Source organism: Dromiciops gliroides, chromosome 3, assembly GCF_019393635.1.
Source record: "Dromiciops gliroides isolate mDroGli1 chromosome 3, mDroGli1.pri, whole genome shotgun sequence".
NCBI classification, from domain to species: Eukaryota; Metazoa; Chordata; class Mammalia; order Microbiotheria; family Microbiotheriidae; genus Dromiciops; species Dromiciops gliroides.
Window position 1 is genome coordinate 330,174,444 of NC_057863.1, and position 22,641 is coordinate 330,197,084.

Sequence of the window (22,641 nt, forward strand, 5' to 3'; positions counted from 1 at the left end):
GTCTGGACAGTTTCAGTTATTTATTCATAGTGAATAAGATTACTAGTTCTCCATTAACCTTGAGAAAGAGAAGTGGCATTCTTCTCTGAGAATCTTCTCTTAGGCTTATGGAAACTGCTGAAACAATTTTCCTTGAGCACAGGTCTGACCCGTCACTCCTCTACTCCAGCGGCTCCCTGTTGCCGCCGGGATAAAATAGAAAAGCCTTGTTTGGATTTTAAAGCCTTTCACAACCTTCATAAACCAAAGTGAAGGTTTGGAAGCACCAACCTTCCTTTCCTTTCCAAGCTTATTATATATTTACTCTCCTCTCTACCCTCAAAGTTCTACCACCTTTCTGTTACTCACATGTGCTACTCCAGCTTTCATTTCCATGTGTTTACATGACCATGCCCCATTGGCCAATAGAATGCAGGCTCCTTGGGAAAGGGTCTGTTTTAATTTTATCTCTGTATTCCCAGGATTCTAGCATAATACTAAGTAAATGCTTAATAAATAATTATAATTGGGGGCAGCTAGGTGGCGCAGTGGATAGAGCACGGGCCCTGGAGTCAGGAGTACCTGAGTTCAAATCCGGCCTCAGACATTTGACACTTATTAGCTGTGTGACCCTGGGCAAGTCACTTAACCCCAATTGCCTCACCGAAATAAAAAATTAATAAATAATTATAATTCATTGGTTAATTAATATAACTCACTAGCTGTGAGCTTGGGCGAGGGGAAAAGATTAAGTATTTATATAGCACCTACTATGTGTCAGGTACTTTACAATGTTATCTCATTTGATCCGACAACCCAGGGAGAGAAGCTACTATTATCTTTATTTTAACATTTGAGGAAACTAAGGCAGACAGAGGTTAAGTGACTTTCCCAGGGTTGCACAGTAAGTGTCTGAAGTTGGATTTGAACTCAGATTTTCCTGAGTCCAGACCCAGTGCTCTATGAACATTCAGGGCAAATCATTCAATTTCTCTACTTCCTCAGCTGTAAAAAAAAATGAAGGCTAAAATACTCATACTAAGCACCATAAAAGGTGAAGATCAAATGAGATAATGGATATAAAGTGCTTTGTCAACCTTAAAGACTATATAAGTGTCAGTTCTTATTATTTAGTGACAGTAAGCGTTAGTCTTCCAGCACGTACCTCTAATTGACAATTTCACATCAAGCTTTGGACTCGTCTGTACTGTCCTCCCACCAGTTTCTGTACGTACCCTCATAGGTGCCCTCATCAGATACTCGAAGAGAAAGGGATCGTGATGGAGAGGTTATTGGACATGTCAATTGCAGTCGTCCTGTTCACAGTATGAAGCATCAATGAGATCTTCAACGCTTTTCCCATGTACATAGGCCTGTACCACTTTGTCACCATTTTGCCAGTAGACTCGATAATTTGACATTTCCTTATTAGGAATACCATAGTTGCATGACAAGGTAACAGGTTCCTTTACATTTGGCCACCTGCTTCTCTCCTAAAGGGAAACAAGCACAGATGTAGATTGTATGACTGAACATGAGCTGTTATTTCAGGTCATCTAGAACAAAGAGATTGACTGTCTGTAATTTAGTGTCAACGATGCTCTTGGGTTTAAAGATATGAGAATCACATAGCCAAGAATATTGTCAATGTTTTCAAGTGACCAAATGAGACAATATTTGTTAAGAACTTTGAAAACTTTAAAGCACTCTATAAAGTCTAGTTCTTTTTTAATAAAAGTGTACTTTTAAATTTTTTGTTTTTAAAATATTTCCTCCCCCGGCTCTTCTTTCCTGATGATCCTCCTTCATGTATAATAGAACCCTTCCTTATAAGAAAGAAATATAATTAAGCAAAACAAAAAAAAAGTGAGCACGTTGGCTATGTTCTACAAAGTATGCCTCATTCTAACGCCTACTATCTCTCTGGTGAGAGCATGTTTTATTGTCAATCTTCTGTTGTTTGTTTGGTTGTTTTTTTTTTGTGGGGCAATGAGGGTTACTGACTTGCCCAGGCTCACCCAGCTAGTAAGTGTCAAGTGTCTGAGGCTGGATTTGAACTCAGGGTCCTCCTGAATCCAGGGCTGATGCTTTATCTACTGCAACCACCTAGCTGCCCCAACCATCAATCTTTTGAAGTCAGGATTCGGCAGTGCATTCATTGATTAGCATTCTGATGTCAGAAAATGTACTTTCCACAAGACTTGAAAATAAGAGGATCCTTTGTCAGACCATATAACCTCATTTTTAGTTTGAAATATATGGTCAGTGCATTTGTGTGTGTGTGTGTGTGTGTGTGTGTGTGTGTGTGCGTGTGCACGTGTGTGTGCACCAAAGAATGAAAATCTAACCAGGCATTCTCTCTCTCTCTCTCTCTCTCTCTCTCTCTGAGCTAGCCAATCATCTATCACTATTTCAAATTTAATTGTTCCCATCTGCTCATTTAATGTATCACTGAACTATGAGCTCCTAAAGCAGAAATTGCTTTTTGCTTTTCTTTTTCAGACTTTGCACTTAAGTATGGTGCCTGGTAATATAGTAAAGGCTTAATAAATATTGTTGATTGACTATCAGGTTTGGGTCCCTGTGGACTTTGAAAATCTGGATGCAATTGTTTGGTATCCTGTTCAGAATTCAAAATAGGTATCAATTAGTGGTAATCTCAACAGAGCACTGTGCTATCAGAGAGAAATGTGTTCACTCCCAGATAGAATCCTTGCCCACAACTGGATTTGACCTGTAGATAATCACAACTGAAAGCTTGGAAATCCATGGTAGTGGTAATGAATGACTCATGGAGTTTTTCTCCAGCCATCTGTGGAACAGTGTGGGTGTTTTCTCTAAAAGGTCATTGAAATGTATCATTCATAAGTTACTTGAGATTCTTCCTCCAGTAAAATTCAAGAGCTGAACAAGAGCCCCACTGAAAGGAGGAACCAAAACTGGCCTGGGCAATAGAAGCTGAAAGCTTGGAAACTCCCACTGAGGTCCTGCCTTGAATGATCAAGTACTGTGAAGAAAGGAAGAAAGAAACAGAGGGAAAAGGAGGGAGGGAGAGAAGGGGGAGAGAGAGAGACAGAGAGACAGAGACAGAGAAACAGAGAGACAGAGAGACAGAGAGAAAGAGACAGAGAGAGAAGTAGAAAAAATAGCAAAAGAAAGAAGAGAGAGGAAGGGAGAGAAGGAAGGAAGGAGAGAAAAAGAAAAAGAAGAAAGGAAGGAAGGGGGAGAAAGAGAAAGAGAGAGAGAGGAGAGAGAGAGAGACAGAGAGAAAGTCCAGATACCAAGAAAAGACTTAAACTGAGTCACTTAGTTACAGCTTATTTGTACTTCAGTCAGCCTGAATCCCACCCATTTGTGGGTAAAACCCTAAAGCCATAGAATGGCAGAGCTGGTATAATTCTTACTTCCTTTAAGAAGATGCTCGGGGCAGCTAGGTGGCACAGTGGATAGAGCACCAGCCCTGGAGTCAGGAGTACCTGGGTTCAAATATGGCCTCAGACACTTAAGACTTACTAGCTGTGTGACCCTGGGCAAGTCACTTAACCTCAATTGCCTCATTAAAAAAAAAAAAGAAAAAAAGATGCTCAAGCACCATCTTCTTCTCCCTCTCAAACTACCTAGTATTTTACTACTCTGTATTGATTTGTATTTATTCGCTTTATATTTATGCTGCATGTGGGTTTTTTTCTTCTGTTTGTTTCGGTTTTTGGGTTTTTTTGAGGGGCAATGAGGGTTAAGTGACTTGCCCAAAGTCACACAGCTAGTAAGTGTCAAGTGTCTGAGGCTGGATTTGAACTCAGGTCCTCATGACTCCAGGACTGGTGCTCTATCCACTTCACCACTTAGCTGACCCTATCTGCATGTGTTTTATATGTGTACTTGTTGTCTGCCCCAGTTGAATATAAGGTCCTGGAGAGTAGGGATCATGCCATTTTTTGCATTTTTATGTCTGGTGCCTGGCATATTGCATGGAGCACTTTAGGCTCTTAAAGAATACTTATTTGTTTGATTGACCTTAGTGATCATCTAGACCAGTTTTCTCATTTTTTAGGTTAGGAATCTGAGACTTAAGGGAAGTGAAGTGCCCAGGGTCTCAGAGCAAAGTAATATAGTTTGAACTAGACACAGCTCTTCTGATTTGAGTCCTAGTATTCTGTCTCCCATGGTCTTCTCTTTGGAAAATTTCTTTTTATGGTAAAAACAAATGATAACATATCTCATCTTCAGATTTCCTTTGGTTTGTATCACTTCATTACTACTCCTAGAAATCTTGGTTGTTCCTGATAATTATGGTTTCATATCTGTTCCAGAAATATGTACTCAACTTCCTACTTGGAGAAGGGCTCGGGGTAGAGGTGGGAATGAAATTGGTGTTAGTTTGTGGCCCAAATCAGCTCTCTGAAGTCTAAACCAGTTTCTTTTTGGGGAACTGATATTCTAAATTTCTCATCCAGCATTAACCTTTTACCAAATGTCTATTTCCAGCTAGGTGGTACAGTGATGGGTCTAGAGTCAGGAAGACTCATCTTCTTGGGTTCAATTCTGGCCTCAGACACTTACTAGCTGTGTGACCCTGGGCAAGTCACTGGTTTGTTTTTTTGGGTTTTTTTGTGAGGCAGTTGGGGTTAAGTGACTTGTCCAGGGTCACACAGCTAGTAAGTGTGTCAAGTGTCTGAGGCTGGATTTGAACCCAGGTCCTCCTGACTCCAGGGCCAGTGCTCTATATACTGCGCCACCTAGCTGCCCCGCAAGTCACTGTTTACCTCAGTTTCCTCACCTATAAAATGAGCTGGAGAAGGCAAACCACTCCAGTATCTTTGCTAAGAAAACCCCAAGTTGGGTCACAAAAGGTCAGACATGACTGCAAACAACAACAACAACAGACATTTTTCTCAATTTCTCTTCCTTACAGATATACTTCTTTCCCGTGCCACTTAGCTGACTGGCCCTCACAGGATCTACGGTCCTGGCCTAGTGGTTGTGGTTGTTAATAGTTACAGGCAAATAATGTCCATTCAATTGGAAAATCCAGGAGGGCATGGATTTTCCCTAAAAATCTTTAAGGCAGAGATATAACTTTAATCAGCTGAGTGGCTTAGCTATTGACTCATCCTATTGACAAAGCCAATAGAGAGACCTGTACTTCCATTCTAATGGTATTAAAAAAATCTCCTCAGGAGAGGGTTCCAAAGATTCATTCATAATGAGGTAAAAGTGACCGATAAAGCCTAAGGTTAGACAACTCTCAGAGGTATTTGCATTTTAATAGGGGAGCAGAAACTATAATTAAAGGCTTACTAGTCATCTTTTCTAAGAACCTTCTTCCCCCACATCCTATAATCAGAACTAACCTGGGGTTCCTAGGGGCTTCTCCCTAGGGCACCAGCATACAGTATACAGATGGGTACATTTCCTCCCTGAGGTGACATGCCTAGTCTTATTGCGTTGCTTCAACATAATACAACTCCCCGGGGCCTCTTCCCCTCCTCTCCCATTTCCCTTGGCACTTGGAAAGGGTCTTCCCTTTCCCTCAAGGGCCAGACTCTCCAGGGAAGGGGGCATCCTGTCTCCCTGTGCCACACTGTACCCCTAGTTTGACTATCCTCTGCACCCTCTTTACAAACATTTCTTCTGCTTCCACTCCCCCACCCCATCACTATATTTGCCTAAAGTGAAATAATTTCAAATTAGAACTCTGTCTAAAAGAATTTTCCTCTGTCTTTGTATTGGCTACAACGTCTATAAAAATAACTGTCATTTGTTAAGATGTGTCACATGCTTTACATAGAATATCTCATGCCCTGTCTGGACCCAAATCTAAATCCCTTAATTTCTTTTTCTTAAATTAAATTTTCTTTCTTTTTTTTAAAAAAAAGTCTTAATTTAGAAATCATAAACAAAGGAAGACCACCCAGCATCATCTGATTCTGAGCCCCTGGAGAAGGACATCCAATAATGACGAGTTTTCACGACACCATATTTCCTACCTCTGACCCCCATTCCAAGATAAATATTCCCAACCAGAAAGCACCTGAAAAGTGCAGTGACTTTATTTTCTGAATGAACAGTTGAAACCCATAATCAGTCAAATAATATTCTTACAAAGCCTCTCTAAAAGTTCACTTTCTTGTATTAAGATCAGGACTGTCTCAGAAAAATCCCCAGCTGAAGTTGGTGTCCTGAGGCCCTATCACTCTGGGTGCTTACTCTTTACCAGTCAAGTGTGCCTTTCCCAGTCAGTTTTTTGGTGACTACAGAAAAAGGCCCACTGAGCTAACAGTAAAGAGACACAGTGTTTGAAGTATCAACCCAAATAGTACCTTTACTGTCAGGGTTTGTTTAGAAGGCAGGGCTTCTGTATTTCCCTGGTCAAATACTGGATCAGCCAATTATAGGTAAGAAATGAGCTCACTTGTCCCCTCCCCAATAAGGAAGAGAGTCATCTCCTGAGCGTTCCCCTGCCTGCTGCAAGGCCAGGTTGCATCTGTGGTCCCTGGTTTATGAGAAGGTTGAAGACTGGGGGAGGGGTAAGAAGAAGGGAACCATTTTAAAACAGGTTAAACTATAGCCCTATACAGATGTGAAGGGAGATGAAAGTCTTTCTTTGACTGACTCTTAGGATTTCGATAATCTCTGACCTACTTATCCTAGGGAATTCCATAGATTTGAGTTATAAGGAGCCTCAGGGGTTATCTAATCCATCTCCCTCTCGTTTGACAGAGGAGTAAACCGAGGCCCAGAGACAACAATTGATTTGTGCAGGATCACACAAGTAGAGTTGGAATTCAATTTAGATTCTGTTAACTTTACTATTTGTAAATATTTTTTCTTAAGGGCCTTTTATAGCCCAAAGCACTGTGAGTGGGGTGAGGGTTGTCATGAAGAAGGAGGAACTGGAGGACTAGGGAGATTATTCCCCATTTGTCAGCAATTTAGAGTACTATGAACTAAGTATTATGGAATACTAAACTCAATTTGGAGTCAGAGGATGTGTGATGGAAACTGTCTTTTTTTTTTTTTTTCCAGAGGCAATCTCTGGGTTAAGTGACTTACAACTAGTAAGTGTCTTTGATCTTGGGTCCTCCTCCCCTAGGATCAGTTGCTCTATCCAACACACCACTTAGCTGCTCTGTGGTAGAAGCTAAGTCTTGCCACTTATTCCCTATGTGACCATGAATAAGTCACTTTACTCCTCTTTACTTCAGTTTCCTCATTCATAAAAAGGAGAGTTAGATACCCTCAAAAGCCCTCTCTAGTTTAAAGACCCTCAGTGTAGACATTCTGCCAAGGAAGTGGGTCTCAGCAGTCCTGCACCCACCCAACCACCAATTCTCACCATTGTTCTCAATTGTGGAATTCCTCTGGCCCCGAATTCTCTCTTTCCTTCCCTCCTCTTCCTTAAACCCTTTTCACCCTTCAAAGTTCAGCTCAAGCCTCATCTCTTCTAAGACTTCTCCAGCTATTTCACTCCCCAATTTGATCTGTCACCTTCTTCTGAATTCCTAATGCCTCCCCAATCAACACCACGCAGTGACTGGTTCTGAATCCTTCCCTATATGTTGATCTGAAACCAAGAATAAGCACTATGACAAGTGTAAAGTGAATATCCATTTATTGTGTCCATCAGCTCAATAGGACTATAGATTGAGAGTTGGGAGGGATTGTAACGGCCATTTAGCACATTTGACAGGCGAGGAATTTGTGATCCATGGCTGGTAAGTGATTTACCCAAGGTCATCTTGGTAGTATGTATCAGAGGTGGAATTTCTCTGACCCCAAATCCAGCCCACTTTCTACTCTACTATGCTACCTTTATAAATAGCCATTGATCGCTTAATGTACTAAGCAATTAAACCCCAAAGTAACTAAGGATTGAAAACTCCCCTTCCCCCAGTCTTCAGCTCAAGAATAATTTCATCCATTTTTCCCAGGGTTTAGTTCCCTGATCACTTACTAACTCTATCATTTTGCCTCTTTTTGTTTGTTTGTTTTTTAAGTGAGGCAATTGGGGTTAAGTGACTTGCCCAGGGTCACACAGCTAGTAAGTGTTAAGTGTCTGAGGCTGGATTTGAACCCAGGTCCTCCTGACTCCAGGGCCGGTGCTCTATCCACTGCACCACCTAGCTGCCCCCCATTTTGCCTCTTTTTGCTGCTGCTTTTTACTGCTGGGGGAGAGGTCTGTTGGTTAAACAGACTTCCTTTTAAATGTGTTTAAATTCAGTTCAGGCTCTTCAGAATTCTCCCCAAAGGTTAAGTTCATCCTGCTTGAGAGCTAAATTTCCCCTTTGCCTCTGTTTTCTTTTTTACCCAATATTTTTTCTGAACTGGAAGTTAAGGGGAGTTTTTGACCCATTCATGGCCATACTAACTGTTGGAGGAAATGTATTGGGCCCCTGAAAAACTTCCTATTCTTTAATTTAAACTCATAGGTCACTTTCATCATTACAGATGGCTGATCTTAACTGACTCACTAAGGAAGGTTAAAATTGTCTTGGCTGGATGTAGAGAATGTCAGTGATAGAAGTGACCCAAGAGACAATCTAATGCATCCCATCTCATTTTATAGGAGTGGAAACTGAGGCCCACAAAGGGTAAATGACTTCCTCCATGTTACTAGGGAAACAGAAGCCCTAGTTAAAGACTTACAAGTCATCTCTCCTAAGGACTTTCTTCTCAGGAAAATCTAAAATCAGAGCAGTAACTAGCCTGGGGTGACTGGAGTTTTGTCTTAGTACAACAACACACAAAGAGGTACATTTCCTCCCATGCCTTTTCTTGCTACCTCACTCCAACCAAGCGTAACTCCCCAGGGGTCATTGCAACCAATGCTCCCTCCCCACATTGTACCTCCCCGATCTCCAACCCCCACACAGTGTCTTATTCCCCTGGCACCTGAAAGGAGTCCTTCTTTCCTCTCAAGCCCTTTGGAGGTAAGGGCCTGACTCTCCAGACTACTGCTTTTCTACTGTAACTTTTTGAAAATGGTTGTATCTGTGTCAGTTCCTCCTTTTCCTCTCCTTCCACGAAATCCCTCAAGGACAACCACATATATAACTCTTCTACAGGGCGGGCCAAAAATCATGAAGGGGGTCTCAATAATAACTCCTTTATTTTGGGTTTTAATTTATAATACTATAGCATCATATACAGTATATATAGGAAATGAATTTACATTATGTGTAGAAAAGCAAATCTCATAAATGGCTAAAAATAAAGAAAAAAATAATTTTCAAAAAGTTATTAAAACAGCATGACTTTTGGCCCACCCTTTAGTTGATGATGAAATATACTGTGAGCTATTTATATCTACCTACTTACCTATCTACCCATCTATTTATTTATAAGGTGTCCCAAAATTCTTAGTGCTGAGCTTTACTTGATTTAAACTGCACTAAGAATTTTGGGATACCCTGTATATCTATATAACTATATATGTTTAGATATAACTATATAGGGACTAGATTACCTCTGAGGCTCTTTATAATTCAAATCTATAACCTTCTTAGCCCTATGATCCTCTGATCCCTAGGAAAAGTAGGTCTTAGATTATAGAAATCCTAAGTCTCTGTGTATGTATACACATACACACAACTTTTAGGATTTCTATAAGAATAGAGCATATATGTGTACATATAGGAATACATATATACCTGCATGTACATGTACATGTACATACATTTGTTATTGTTTAGTCATTTTCATTTGTGTCTGACTCTTCTTAACCCCATTTGGGGTTTTCTTGGCAAAGATATTGGAGTGGTTTGGCATTTCCTTCTCTAGCTCATTTGAAAGATGAGGAAACCGAGGCAAACTGGGTTAAGTAACTTGCCCAGGGGTCACAAAGCTAGTAAGTATCTGAGGCTGGATTTGAATTCCCAAAGATGAGTATTCCTGACTCCAGGTTCAGTACTCCATCCACTGAGCCCACACATATTACTTACTATGCATTATGTACAGCTACATATACACATAGATGTAGGTGCATATATGTGAGCATGATAGAAGACTTCCTTGCTGTTCCACGAACAAGATATTCTATCCACTCTGCTTATTTCTCTGGCTGTCTTCCATTCCTGGAACGTTCTCCCTCCTCATGTCTACCTCCTGGCTTCCTGGGTTTCCTTTAAGTCCCAACTAAAATTCTTTCTTCTATAGGAAAACTTTCCCAACTCTCCTTAATTCTAGTGACTTTTCCTCTCTTAATTATTTCTTACTTATACCGTAACATAACTTGTTTGTACACATTTGCCTGCTTGTTGTCTCCCTCATTAGATTGTAAGTTCCCTGGGGGCTGGAGTTGTCTTTTGCCTCTTTTTGTATTCCTAATACTTAGCATGGTACCTGGCACATAGTAGGACTTAGTAAATGTTTACTGACTTACTACCAATGCACATCACAATCTGGTCAGTATACACACGTGTGTGTTCATGTATATGTACATGTGCATGTATGTAGGCATATGTATCTATGTAGGCATATGTATCTATGTAGGCATATGTATCTATGTACATACACACATATATGCATACACTCATTATCACCACCAATCAACATCATCATGTGCTGGTCTTAGAATTGGAAAGATTTGTTTTGAGTTCTAGAGTTCCATATAGGACATTTATGTGTGTTTATATTACACATGTATAAAGAGGGTGTCCCAAAAATCTTAGTGCAAAGCTGCACCGAGATGGAGTTTCCTGTTCACAGAAAAGCAAGGGAAGGCCCTCTTAGTACAAAACTGAACTAGGGCTTTTAAGACAACCTATGTATACATGTGTACATTATAAATACAACTATTCTGGATGGAAACTCCCTCAACCAAAATAGATCAGGAACTCATTTGTAACTTGTAGAGTTAGAGAGTTGCCTGGGGCCTAAGCTTAAGTGGTTTGCTCATAGTCACATGTGCAATACACATATAAACAACTAAAAGAACAAAAAAATTCTACCTACTTCAGTAAAGGCAAAAAAAAGTCTTGGGCTGGGGCAGCTAGGTGGCACATCCGTGGGGCAGCTAAGTGGTGCAGTGGATAGAGCACCGGCCCTGGATTCAGGAGGACCTGAGTTCAAATCTGACCTCAGCCACTTAACACTTACTAGCTGTGTGACCCTGGGCAAGTCACTTAACCCCAATTGCCTCACTCCTCCAAAAAAAAAAAAAAGTCTTGGGCTTAGACCCAGCTAGAACTAAGCCTTCTCCCTCACCTTCCACTTTCTACTCAATTTTGTCTATGTATCTGCTCAGTTTTTAGTTAGGAAGTATGCTCTCCTTCTTCCCCTCGCAGACTTTCATTATCTCTAACCTACAGCAGAAGTGTTAACTGCTCCATTTAGGTTACCTGTAATTCAAGTAACAGATCTACCAAATGCTAGCCTCCAAGGTCAATTTTCCAAATGGACAAGGCTCACTGAAGCAAGAGCAGTGCAGGTATATGCTGGTAAATGTTTAACAATTGACCGAGGAGGGTGTGTGTAGGGATGTATGGATCAGGGCTTCTTAAATTTTTTCCACTTGTGACCCCTTTTCACTCTCGAGAAATTTTTACGTGACTCTGGGTATATAAAATAAGTATAGAAATCAAACATTTACTGCCAAACTTTTTGTGACCCAACATTCAGTTATGTGACTCAGTCATGACTGTGAAAAAAATGTATTTTCATAACTGTCCCCTATGGAAAACAGTGAGAAATTCACAGACCAGATCAGAAAGCAGCTAGGGAAATAGAACCAGTTTATTGTCCCATTAGCGAGTGGGCATGTACATGTGGGTACTCCTTCCAAAGACAGAGCTCAAAATTCCTTTGTGAGCAAAAGTATTTAAATCTTCTTTACTCACTGGTTACAGACATTGGTAATCCAAAGTTTTTGATCTTTATTGGTAGATTGATCAGATCCAGATGGATTAAGTTTTGGTTTCCTGTCTATTCTCAGTTTCATTAATATGATAAAAATCAGTTTGACGGTTCAACTTAAAAGCAAACAATATGACAAGAGTATATGAAGATAAAGGTACCCACATATTTTTCACAAGTATAGAGGAGGAAGACAGGATGGCTCTAGCAGATGAAGGTGTTTGTTAGAGAGCCATAACATCTACTAATTATCTTGAGAAAGGAAGTCACAGTAGATAGGAACTTATCTGCAAGCCATAAACTCTGAAACATTTGGAGAGGCAAATGGTATACAATACCCAAATATCTCTGGGGTTTGCTTGACAACAACTTGTAGAGTTGGAGGGCATTTTGATCTAGTTAATCCAAGGTTTCATAAGATTCTTTTAGATAATAAGATAGCTCCATCAAATCCAGGTGGTTGATATATTCATTAACCATCTCATTTGTATCTAAATTATTAAATTTTGTATAACATGACTCACAGTTTAAGAAGCTTTTGCATGGTTGACACATTTTTCAACTTCATTTGCATTGTTAAAATTGTCTTTACCACTTTCTTAAGTCTAGAAAATCAATAAAATAATAATCAAAGCCCTGATTCATAATGTTTTGGGGATTTTTGAGGTATTAATGCTCATACTGGATATTTAACAATTGCCTGTTTGAGCTGGCCCTGGCACACCCCCCCCCCAGAGCAATGTACCCTCCAGCTCTGATCAATTGGTGTGGGGAGTTGCTGGTTGTCTATGATAAAGAAGATGGAGAGAGAAGCTTAGAGTTACAGGAGAGAGGGAAAAAATTAAAGAATATGAACAAGGAGAGAAGAGAAAAGGAAAAAGAGAAGAAAAAGAGGAGGAAGAAATGAAGAGGGCACCAAATTAGAGAGAGAAGAAAGAGGAGGGGGAAGAAGCCAGTGCAACGACCTTATCTCAATTCACCTCAAAGATGAGTTGGAAAAGAGGAGAATCAGCCCTAGGCTTACAGCCTGAACCTGGAACACCTGCTTTGATATTTTGCAACTGTGTGAGTGTGGACATATCACTTATCCTTTTTGGAACCTCAGCTTCCTCCCCTATAAAATAGGGCTGGTAGTTATATACTGGTGGGTACTAATCTCACCAGGCCACTGTGAGGCAAGTGTTTTCAAAAGAAATACAACAGAGCTGCTATTCTGTCTCTTTCCTGGTTCTTGTAGAACCTAGCACAATGCCTGGTACAGATTAGTGGCCTAATGCATGTTTATTGATTGATGATAAAGCACATAGTTGCACAGTAGAGGAAGTTGAAATTCTATCATATCTGGGTGGGTCAAGAAGTCCCTTTCATGGATACTATACCACATATACTGGGTAAGTGAACAGTCAGAGGATCATAGATTTAGAGATAGAAGGGACCTTAGAGTCATGTAGTACCAACTTCTTAAACCGTGGGACCCCATAAGGGGTCATATAACTGAATGTGGGGGTCATGAACAATTTCACAACAATTAAAGGTTATGTATACCTATTTTATTTTTAATTTTTAAATTATTATTATTTTTTTGCAGGGCAATGAGTGTTAAGTGACTTGCCCAGGGTCACACAGCTAGTAAGTGTCAAGTATCTAGGCCAGATTTGAACTCAGGTACTCCTGAATCCAAAGTCAGTGCTTTATCCGCTGAACCACCTAGCTGCCCCCTATACCTATTTTATATATCTACATATGTCACATAAAATTTTTTATATACCTACATATGTCATGTAAAAATTTCTCAGGTAAAATGGATTGTGAGTGGAAAAATGTAAGAAGCCCTGTTGTTTCTAGTACACACACAGCAATATATCTTTATAGATAAGGAGACTGAAGTTCAGAAGAGTGAAGTAACTTTCTTAAAGTTACAACTAGTAATTGACAGTCAGGATTTAAACCGAGGTCCCCTAATTCCAAAGCCAATGCTCTTTTCCAGTGTATTCATACTGGGACCATCCCACCAAAGACAGACGTCAGGCCACTTTATGGCTAGAGATTAGATCCCTAGCTTTCTGATCATTCCAATGTACATAACCAGTTGTTCTAGTTTCCAGTTGTTGGAAGGAAACCATTCCCTAAAACCTGATTCCTATTCCCTGAGGAAACTTCTTTAAAAAAAAATGCCTTTAATTAATTTAATTAATGCCTTTAAAAAAATTGATGCCTATTAAAAAAAACAAACCCAAACCAAAAACCTATCAATCATTCCTCAGGGTGGTATCCACTCCCAGCAAAACTGGCCAACAAAGTCTGATAGAATAGGTAACATTCTGTATCCATAATCCTCTCTACCAAAAAGAAGGAAGTATGCTTCCTTCTTATGTTTTCTGGGACTGAAATAGCTCATCCTTGCTGCTTTTTAGTGTTGCTGAAGCAGCTTCTTCACAACCTCACCCAGAAGAAAGATTTGATTAATTGGATGTCCCCCTACAGGTGCAGAGCAAACAAAACTAATCCAAGAGTGCCTCTTGAAGAAGACACCAAACATACATCACAGTGCACTGATTAACTTCATGCAACAAGAAACCATTATACAGCACCACCATCCTGAATCCCTAGAACCAGTGTGATTCTAGGGGAAACTCCAACCCTGTGCCCCTCACCTCACCAGGAGTAGTGAGTGTGATAAGCCCCTGAAAGTTGATTACCTGAGGAAATAGGCAGAAAATTCAAAAGTCCCACAAGGAATAAAAGCCAGGGCAGGGCCATCCCGCGGTTCCAATCCAGGAAAGCTTTTCTCCAAATGCCTGGGATCCAAGAAGAGAAAATAAAAATAAAATGTCAAAGGCAAAGACAAGGATGAGCAGCGTTTTGGGCTCTCCCCACATGGGTAGAAGAAACAGGAAGAAGCCCATGATGATTACCATTCATCAAAACTCTAGAGGGTTTTCCTGAGGTTTTAAAATAGCTGTTCAATGTGTGGTTCTCTATTAAAGCTGGGCCCTTAAAGCACTTAAAACAATTTTTAACTTTTTAAAAATCCTTTTTTTTTTTTTTTTTTAGTGAGGCAATTGGGGTTAAGTGACTTGCCCAGGGTCACACAGCTAGTAAGTGTTAAGTGTCTGAGGTTGGATTTGAACTCAGGTGTTCCTGACTCCAGGGCCGGTGTTCTATCCACTGCGCCATCTAGCTGCCCCTTAAAAATCTTTAAAAAATAATATCTCTATTAGGGAAGATCAATTCATTTTCCTATTTCAAAACCAGCCAAAGGATGCTCCTTTAAAAAAAAAAATCAGTTTTCTTTCAACCATTCTTTGTCAAATTATACACATGCCACAAAAATCTATGCTGTTTAGTAATAAAAGAAATCCATATTTTTTTATTTCATGAATTTAAATTCTAGTGTTTCACGTGTCTCCTGTGAAAGGACTTTTCTTGCATCTGATAGCAAAAATAAGTAAAAGTGGTCACAAAGAGGTTGCATTTCTGTCTAATTTACAATATAGTCTATGGTCAGCTTCTTGTTATTGTAATATGGAAATAATTACATTTCTCAATAATATTACTTCTATTATTTTTTGTCCAAACTTGCCAAAAATTCAAAGTGAAGGAGATAGGAAAGGGAATAAGGATTTATGGAGTACCTATTATGTGCCAGGCACTGTGCTTTATAAACATTCTCTCCAAGCAAAATACAAGGGTTAAAGTAATCACTATAACATAATAGGCCTTTTGTTGGGCTAGGGTGAAAAATCAGAGCAATCAATCCACAAGTATTAATTGAGCACCTAATGTTCCGGGGCTGGGGATATAAATACAAAGAATGAAACAAAAAGGACTTGCCTAGATTTGAAAAGAATCTTGTTTCTTAATTTAACAAAGTTTTCTTGAAAAATTTGCAACTAGATTTAGATTCCCCTTCTGCACCATCGTCTAATGATTAGTTAAAATATTAAGGAAATAAATTTTGTGTAACTTAACAAATATAATTGATATCATATTACATGCCTTCTCAACAAATGTGAGAGACTGAATAGAGGGAGAGGACTGGAAATTCAAAATTTGAAGAAATGAATGTTAAAAATAAATGAATAGGGGCAGCTAGGTGGCGCAGTGGAATAGAGCACCGGCCCTGGAGTCAGGAGTACCTGAGTTCAAATCTGGCCTCAGACACTTAATGCATACTAGTTGTGTGACCCTGGGCAAGTCACTTAACCCCAATTGCCTCACTTAAAAACAAAACAAAACAAAAAAAATGAATAAATCACAAATTTGAGGGGAAAAAGTAAAAGTACTAAGTACCTAGAGAAGTGGAATAGACTATATCAGTGGAAAGATCCTACAGACGTTCACTAGAAATGACTTCTCATTTCCCTGGGCCAACAGAACTGGAGACTACGAGGCAGAGATATTCTTGGATAAATATTCTCTTAGGAACAATTTAGGAGCCACGCAAAGTCCTGATCAGGGATTTTAATTATTATTATAATTTGTGAGTCTGAATAAGACAGTTCAGCTTTCAGCACCTAAATTCTTTCATTTATGAAATCAGGGGGTTAGGGTCAGTGGCTCCTAGGGTTCATTTTGCTTCTAAATCTATGAACCTGTGATTCCCAAGGACCCTTCTCTCTCCAAATCCTATGTTACAAAACTTTTTTTTTTTGTCAAAATACATTTCAAACCACCTTATTCACCAGACTTGGGGATTTTCAAAAACATTTTTGAAGGAGGAAGTTTTAGCACTATTTAAAAAAAAATCATACTCCAAGGCTAAAGGCAACTCTAAAAGAAGAGTTCTACAAAACTTTTGGACAACTATACCTGGAAGAAGGAGAGAGTCTCCCAAGAGGCCTACTTTGAAAGAGGCAAAACTCATTCAAATCGACAAGTTCCAGTGGGCTGGTTTAAAAAAACCAAAACAACAGAGTCCCATTGAACTTTAGTCATCCCATACTGAGACGAACAAAACTGTACTTACCGAAGATAAGTTCCTTTCTTTTCTGCTCTAGGAAAAGTTATACGGCAAGCTGACCCTCTTATTCCATGGGCTTCCAGCCTTGAAATGGCAAATTGGTCGGTTAACAGTCTTTTTTTTCAGAGCGATGTCATGAAGACGTCACTTCCCCACCACTTCCCTAAAATGATAAGAGGATCCGATCCTTCTTTGACCCAGAAATGTTAGAGTCAAACCTAGGGCTGACTTGACATGAAGTCATGGTTGGAGGAGACACCCACACGGTGTGATTTCAGGAAGACTCTAAACGAAAGAAAAAAAAAGCTCGATCTCACAGGTGTCCCTAGGGGACAGTGAACCTACAGCGAGCAACATTGGCATTGGCCAACTCTGATCTCTCCCTACCTTTGTAAAATTCTTTTTATTTAGTGTTTTATTTTCCCCAATTATATTTTATTTTTTTATTTTTAATTTCCCCCATTATATTTTAAAACAATTTTAACATACATTTTTAAAACTTTTGAGTTCCAAATTATCTCCCTTCCTCCCTTCCCCCTACCCTCATTCTAGCACCCATCCCACTCTCCTCTTGTCCACTTCCCCTCCTACTTTTCTGCAGTATAAGATAGATTTCTATACCCAATTGAATGTATATGTTATTCCCTCTTTGAGCCAATTCTGTTGAGAGTAAGGTTCATTCACTCCCTCTCACCTCTCCATTTTCCCCTCCACTGTATAAGCTTTTTCTTGTTTCTTTTATGTGAGATAATATACTTCATTTCACCACTCCCTTTCTCCCAGTGCATTCTTCTCACCCCTTAATTTTATTTTAAAAAATATGTCATTCCTTCATATTGTGAGAAAATAATTATTAATAATCAGTTTCTTGGTGCATGATGTAGTGGCCCTGCCCCTTCCTGCTCCTTCCACTGGGACTTGGCATCTCCTTCTTCAGTGGCCACACCTCTTCCTCCTTCCCTGCCTGTGGCTGAGACAACGGCTCTGCCTCTGCGGCTATTCCAGTGAAGGCACTATTGCCTCTTCCCCGTTTTGCTGCTACTCTGCCCATTCCACCCACTGTTCCAGGTTTTCAGCAGCCCCAGTTGTGGTGGTGCCACCCTCCGGGCTATTTTTAATCCATACCCTTCCTGCTCCCAATCTCCCTTGCTATCCTCTTCACCTCTTACCTACAAATCAGTCTCCACTGAGTGACAATGTGTTGGATTAGATCCATTAAATCCTAGAGATGCACATTTCACTTGTAGTCATTTTGTAAATCAATCTTTACCAGAAATCAAGAGGTATTTTGAGAGGCAGTGTCCAGGATGGAATGCCTTGAGCACAGAAAGGATAAAAGAAATTTGCATTATACGTATATAAGGTGAATGGGAGGGGAGAGAGAGAAAAGAGAAAGAGAAAGTGGGAAAGGAGGTGCAAGAGAGATGTACAGAAGAAAAAGAGAAAGAGAAGGCAGGAAGGATTATAGAGAGAAAAAGAGAGGAAAAAGTTAATCAGAAGACAGAGGTGCAAAACAAAGCATAGGTGTTAAATGCCACTACCCCTAAGCAAACAAGCACAATCCAAACTATTTCGGCTCCCCTATAGGAAATGTCTAGAAATCTAGTTCGGAGTGGCAGAATACCACTTCAGCCTCACGAATGAGATTTAATGACATTAGAGGCCCCCAGAGGACACAAAACCTAAAACAATTCTAGATTTTCTCAGAGAACTAGTGATGCCTGAAGGTGTGGGGGAGGGGAAGGTCTGTAGATTCTGAAGATTTTACTTTTCCAGAACCTGATGCCCTAGAACCCTATTATCCCATCCATTCACCTCCCGAAAATAATGAACCCCATGCGATAAATAGGATAACTCTGAAGTTTCCTCCTTTGAGAAGCAAAACCAAAAGTGGCCAGATAACAGGATAGACATATCAAGAATTAAGAGGCTATTAAAGTTTAGCTTGGCCAACTAGATATTAGATGGACACACCTAAGAAGTAAGGGGAGATAAAATTCTATAGCAGGGAAAATCAGTTGGGTGTGGCTACTACCTGAGCTAGGAGACAGAGATAACTCCGTCAGGTCAGGACTAATCATTCTCACTCGACACTCGAGAATCTTTCCCCACCCCACCCCACACGCAAAAGGAACTTTCCATTGTCAGATGGTCAGCCCATCTGTCCTTCTATAAATAACTTTGCCTTCTTTCTGTTCTGGAGGAAGATGTTCGAAAGCCATCTCCTCCTCGGGGGTGAAGTCTTTGACTTCCCTTTTGGTCTCTTTCCCAACACCCAATAAAGGACCATTTTAATTTTAACTGGGACTGTGTGGAAAAGTGTAATTCTTTACAGAGGAATATCTAAGGACCCCCACCACCTCCTTTTCCCTGTGACACCCATGTAACCCTTAAGGGTTGGGGACATTTATAATGACTCTTCATTATATACAGGAGCCTCAAGATCAATCCTAGTGACAAACCTGACTCTGAATATATTCTATTGGATCTCTGAATGTAGTCTGGAGTTTTGGAAAAACTCAGCTCCAAAATTAACTCCCTATATGGTATCTATGGGTCCTACTTACAGTCAAACATTCATTGCTCCATATGCCTAACTCTCTTGCAAATTACTGGGCCATGAACTCCTATGGAAATTAAGGGCAACCATGTCTTGTTCTCCTGATGCATTGAGGGATTTTTACCTGTAATTGCCAAGGGGACTTATAGGTATTGGATCTCCCCACTCCCACTGGCTAAACCTCTTCCTATTTTTGACACATATGTTAAGAAAGAGATAAGGACCCATGAGCTACCACATACATGGGAGATCAATGTAAAATGCAATCTCACCTATGCATTCTCTGGACAGCATTCATGCGTGCTAAAGCCTGCCTCTCTAGGTCTGATGATATGGACTCTGGAAACATGACTTTTTCAACTGTAACGGTATATTCACCATTACTCCCAGAATATCATGGGGATAATTTTATATTTGTACATCAGCTTACTCCTACCTTCCCTGAGATTGGTATGATACAAGTGTGATTGCCTACCTAGCTCTGTGCCAGCAAAGAGACCCCCGCCCTTCCTGTAATCTCCTTCTGATCAGTTGTTCAACCCTCTTGCTGTCCTCTGTGGGCTGAGAGTTTCCAGAAGCAGTCACTGCCCCTTCTGACTCAGTGGCTTCCCAGGCCTGCTCCTGATTTGCTGTGCTGTGACTGGGTCCTGTGCTGCACCGTCTTGCTGAACTGTGCGCTACTCTCATCCGGGTACAATGGACCTTTCCTGTGGACCTTCTAAGTTGTCTTTGCTGGAAAAGCAATTCACCGTATCCTTTTGTGGGTTCTGCTGCTCTAGGAATTGTCTATGGCATTATTTAAAGGTCTATAGAATGGGTATTGGGGAGACCTTAGGGGAGATATGGCCCTTCCTCTACCATCTTGGCTCTGCCACCTCCCTCCCTTTTTCTACAAGTGAAATCAGCTGAAATGTATTCCAAGGGGGCAGCTTTGAAGTAGGGAAAAGAGTCAGAATTCAGATATAGGCATGCTGAGAGGTGACTGTGTAAAAGTGGGCAGGGCAGTCCCTGTTTGCATTGATGTGTAAAGTTGACTGGCTTTACAAGGTGATTACATATATGAGTGTATGTCCTCATATCATCAATGCCAGTGTCCCTTTTAAACTGTAGTGTCCAGGACTTGATGAACTACTCCAGATGTCATCTCACTAGCATAATACATTTATGTCTGTGAAATACAGTATAATGAATTATTGGGTTTGGAGTCAGAAAGCCTGAGTTCAACTGAGGTTCTGACATTTACTAACTGTGGTGAACTTGGACAAGTCATTTATTATGTGAGCTTTGGTTTCCTTATCTGCAAGATGAGGGGGTTGGGGCTAACTGATTTATATCCTATGACAATTCCTTCCCATGGCTTATACGTAACACATATTTTAATACAACCTAAAATTTTAACCTTTTTTTGGGGTTCCAAATCATTGTTAAATATTGGAGCTTGTGAAATCAAAGACAGAAAGCGAAGTCCTGTGTGTCGATATATCTCTCACGCTTTCTCTCCACCTCTCTCTATCTCCATCTCTCTCTATCATCTATCTATCTATCTATCTTCTATCGATCTATCTATCTATCTATCTATCTATCTATCTATCTATCTATCTATCTACCATCTATCTATCTCTATCACCTATCTGTCTGACTTCTATCTTCTAATCATCTAGCTATAAGATATCCATAGCTGCACTTCCATTCTAACAAATAACTGGAAAAAATATGGATTCCTATAATACCGCGGAGTGATGAAACAAACTGGTTTATGCATGTCATGAAATGTTGTGCAGTAATAAATGTTGAAGATGAGGGAATTCTGAGTAACATGGGAAGACTTTATCAATTTAATGCAGAGTAAACAGAACTAGAGACCAATGGATGCAATGACTAGAATAGATAACCAAAGAGAACAATAAGAGAAAGCTAACCTCAGAGAAACTGCAATGACCTGCTTTCATCAGGCCAGAAGGATGGAACATGCTTCCTTCTTGGAAGAGAAGGTGTCTGACCAAGCTCTAAGCACTCCACAGTGCTGTCCAGCTGCCTTTGTGGCCTTTGGAACAAATCATTCTCATTGGGCCAGGGAAACCTTCACATGCTTGGGGTAGATTTGGGTCGGAACCTATGTTTTCATCAGTGTATGGGAATCCCATTATGGAAACTCCGTCTCTGTTGCTGATCAGCAACTATTTGCAACTTACAGTCTCAAAGAGTTACCTAGGGACATTGCAAAGTTAAGCGACAGGGCCATGGTCCACATAGCTAGTATGTGTCAAAGACAAGACTTGAACCCAGGGTCTACTTACAGTTAAGCCTCTATCTACTATTTAACATAGTCTTTCATAACAACAACAACAATAGCAGTTGTTGTTATAAATCTACCTAAATGGACTCATGCCCAATCCACATTTCTCTATCCTGCCTTACCAACCTGTCCAAATAATTTATAATGTTGACTATTATGAATCTATGTAGTAACTAATTTTCTAAATTTATGATCTTCTGATGCATATAATCACATATGTCCCTTGTTGTCTCTCCTTTAAAAAGTAAGCTCCCAGGGACAGCTAGGTGGGCAAGTGGATAAAGCACCGGCCCTGGAGTCAGGAGGACCTGAGTTCAAACCTAGCCTCAGACACTTGGACACTTACTAGCTGTGTGACCCTGGGCAAGTCACTTAACCCTCATTTCCTCAAAAAAAAAAAAAAGAAAAGAAGCAACAGGTTCTAAGGGAGGAAAAGATACATTTAAAATTTTGTAAAAAGTAATCTCCTTGAGAACAGGGATTGCTGCATTCACTGTATTTGTATCCTCATAGCTGATTATGAGAAATTCAGAGGACCTGGCAGACAGGAGGTGATGGTTAATTATTTGTTGATTGATCCTAGGAACTATGTACACTATATTTATGACAACCATCAACTCTTTGATTACACTAGGGCTGTTCATTGGTACGGATGAGTTTTTTTTTTTCTTTTGGGGCAATTGGGGTTAAGTGACTTGCCCAGGGTCACACAGCTAGTAAGTGTTAAGTGTCTGAGGCCAGATTTGAACTCAGGTCCTCCTGAATCCAGGGTCAGTGCTCTATCCACTGCACCACTTAGCTGCCCCACGGATGAGTTTTAAAAGGGTAAAATTGAATTTCTTTACAGATTGGAGAAGGACTATGATGATTCTGTAATAGAGATGTTAGTAGAAAAAAAATGGAAATTGATTATTTTTCCTGCTGCACATATTCGTTGAGAATCCAGGTTAACCAGGGGTACCATGTGAAGTAAGGGCTTTTGTAACTGTC

The 22,641-nt window shown here is 40.1% G+C and overlaps 1 protein-coding gene across 1 annotated transcript in view; it reads right to left on the bottom strand.

Moving 5' to 3' along the window:
* CD80 (CD80 molecule) overlaps positions 1–17,846 on the bottom strand; it is a 33,043-nt gene extending 15,197 nt beyond the window's left edge. The window contains 7 exon segments of the mRNA XM_043993501.1: positions 1,145–1,174; positions 1,177–1,215; positions 1,218–1,251; positions 1,253–1,303; positions 1,305–1,472; positions 14,487–14,531; positions 17,742–17,846. Coding sequence (XP_043849436.1) covers positions 1,145–1,174; positions 1,177–1,215; positions 1,218–1,251; positions 1,253–1,303; positions 1,305–1,472; positions 14,487–14,531; positions 17,742–17,846 — 472 coding nt within the window.
* Positions 17,847–22,641: the final 4,795 nt, after the last annotated feature.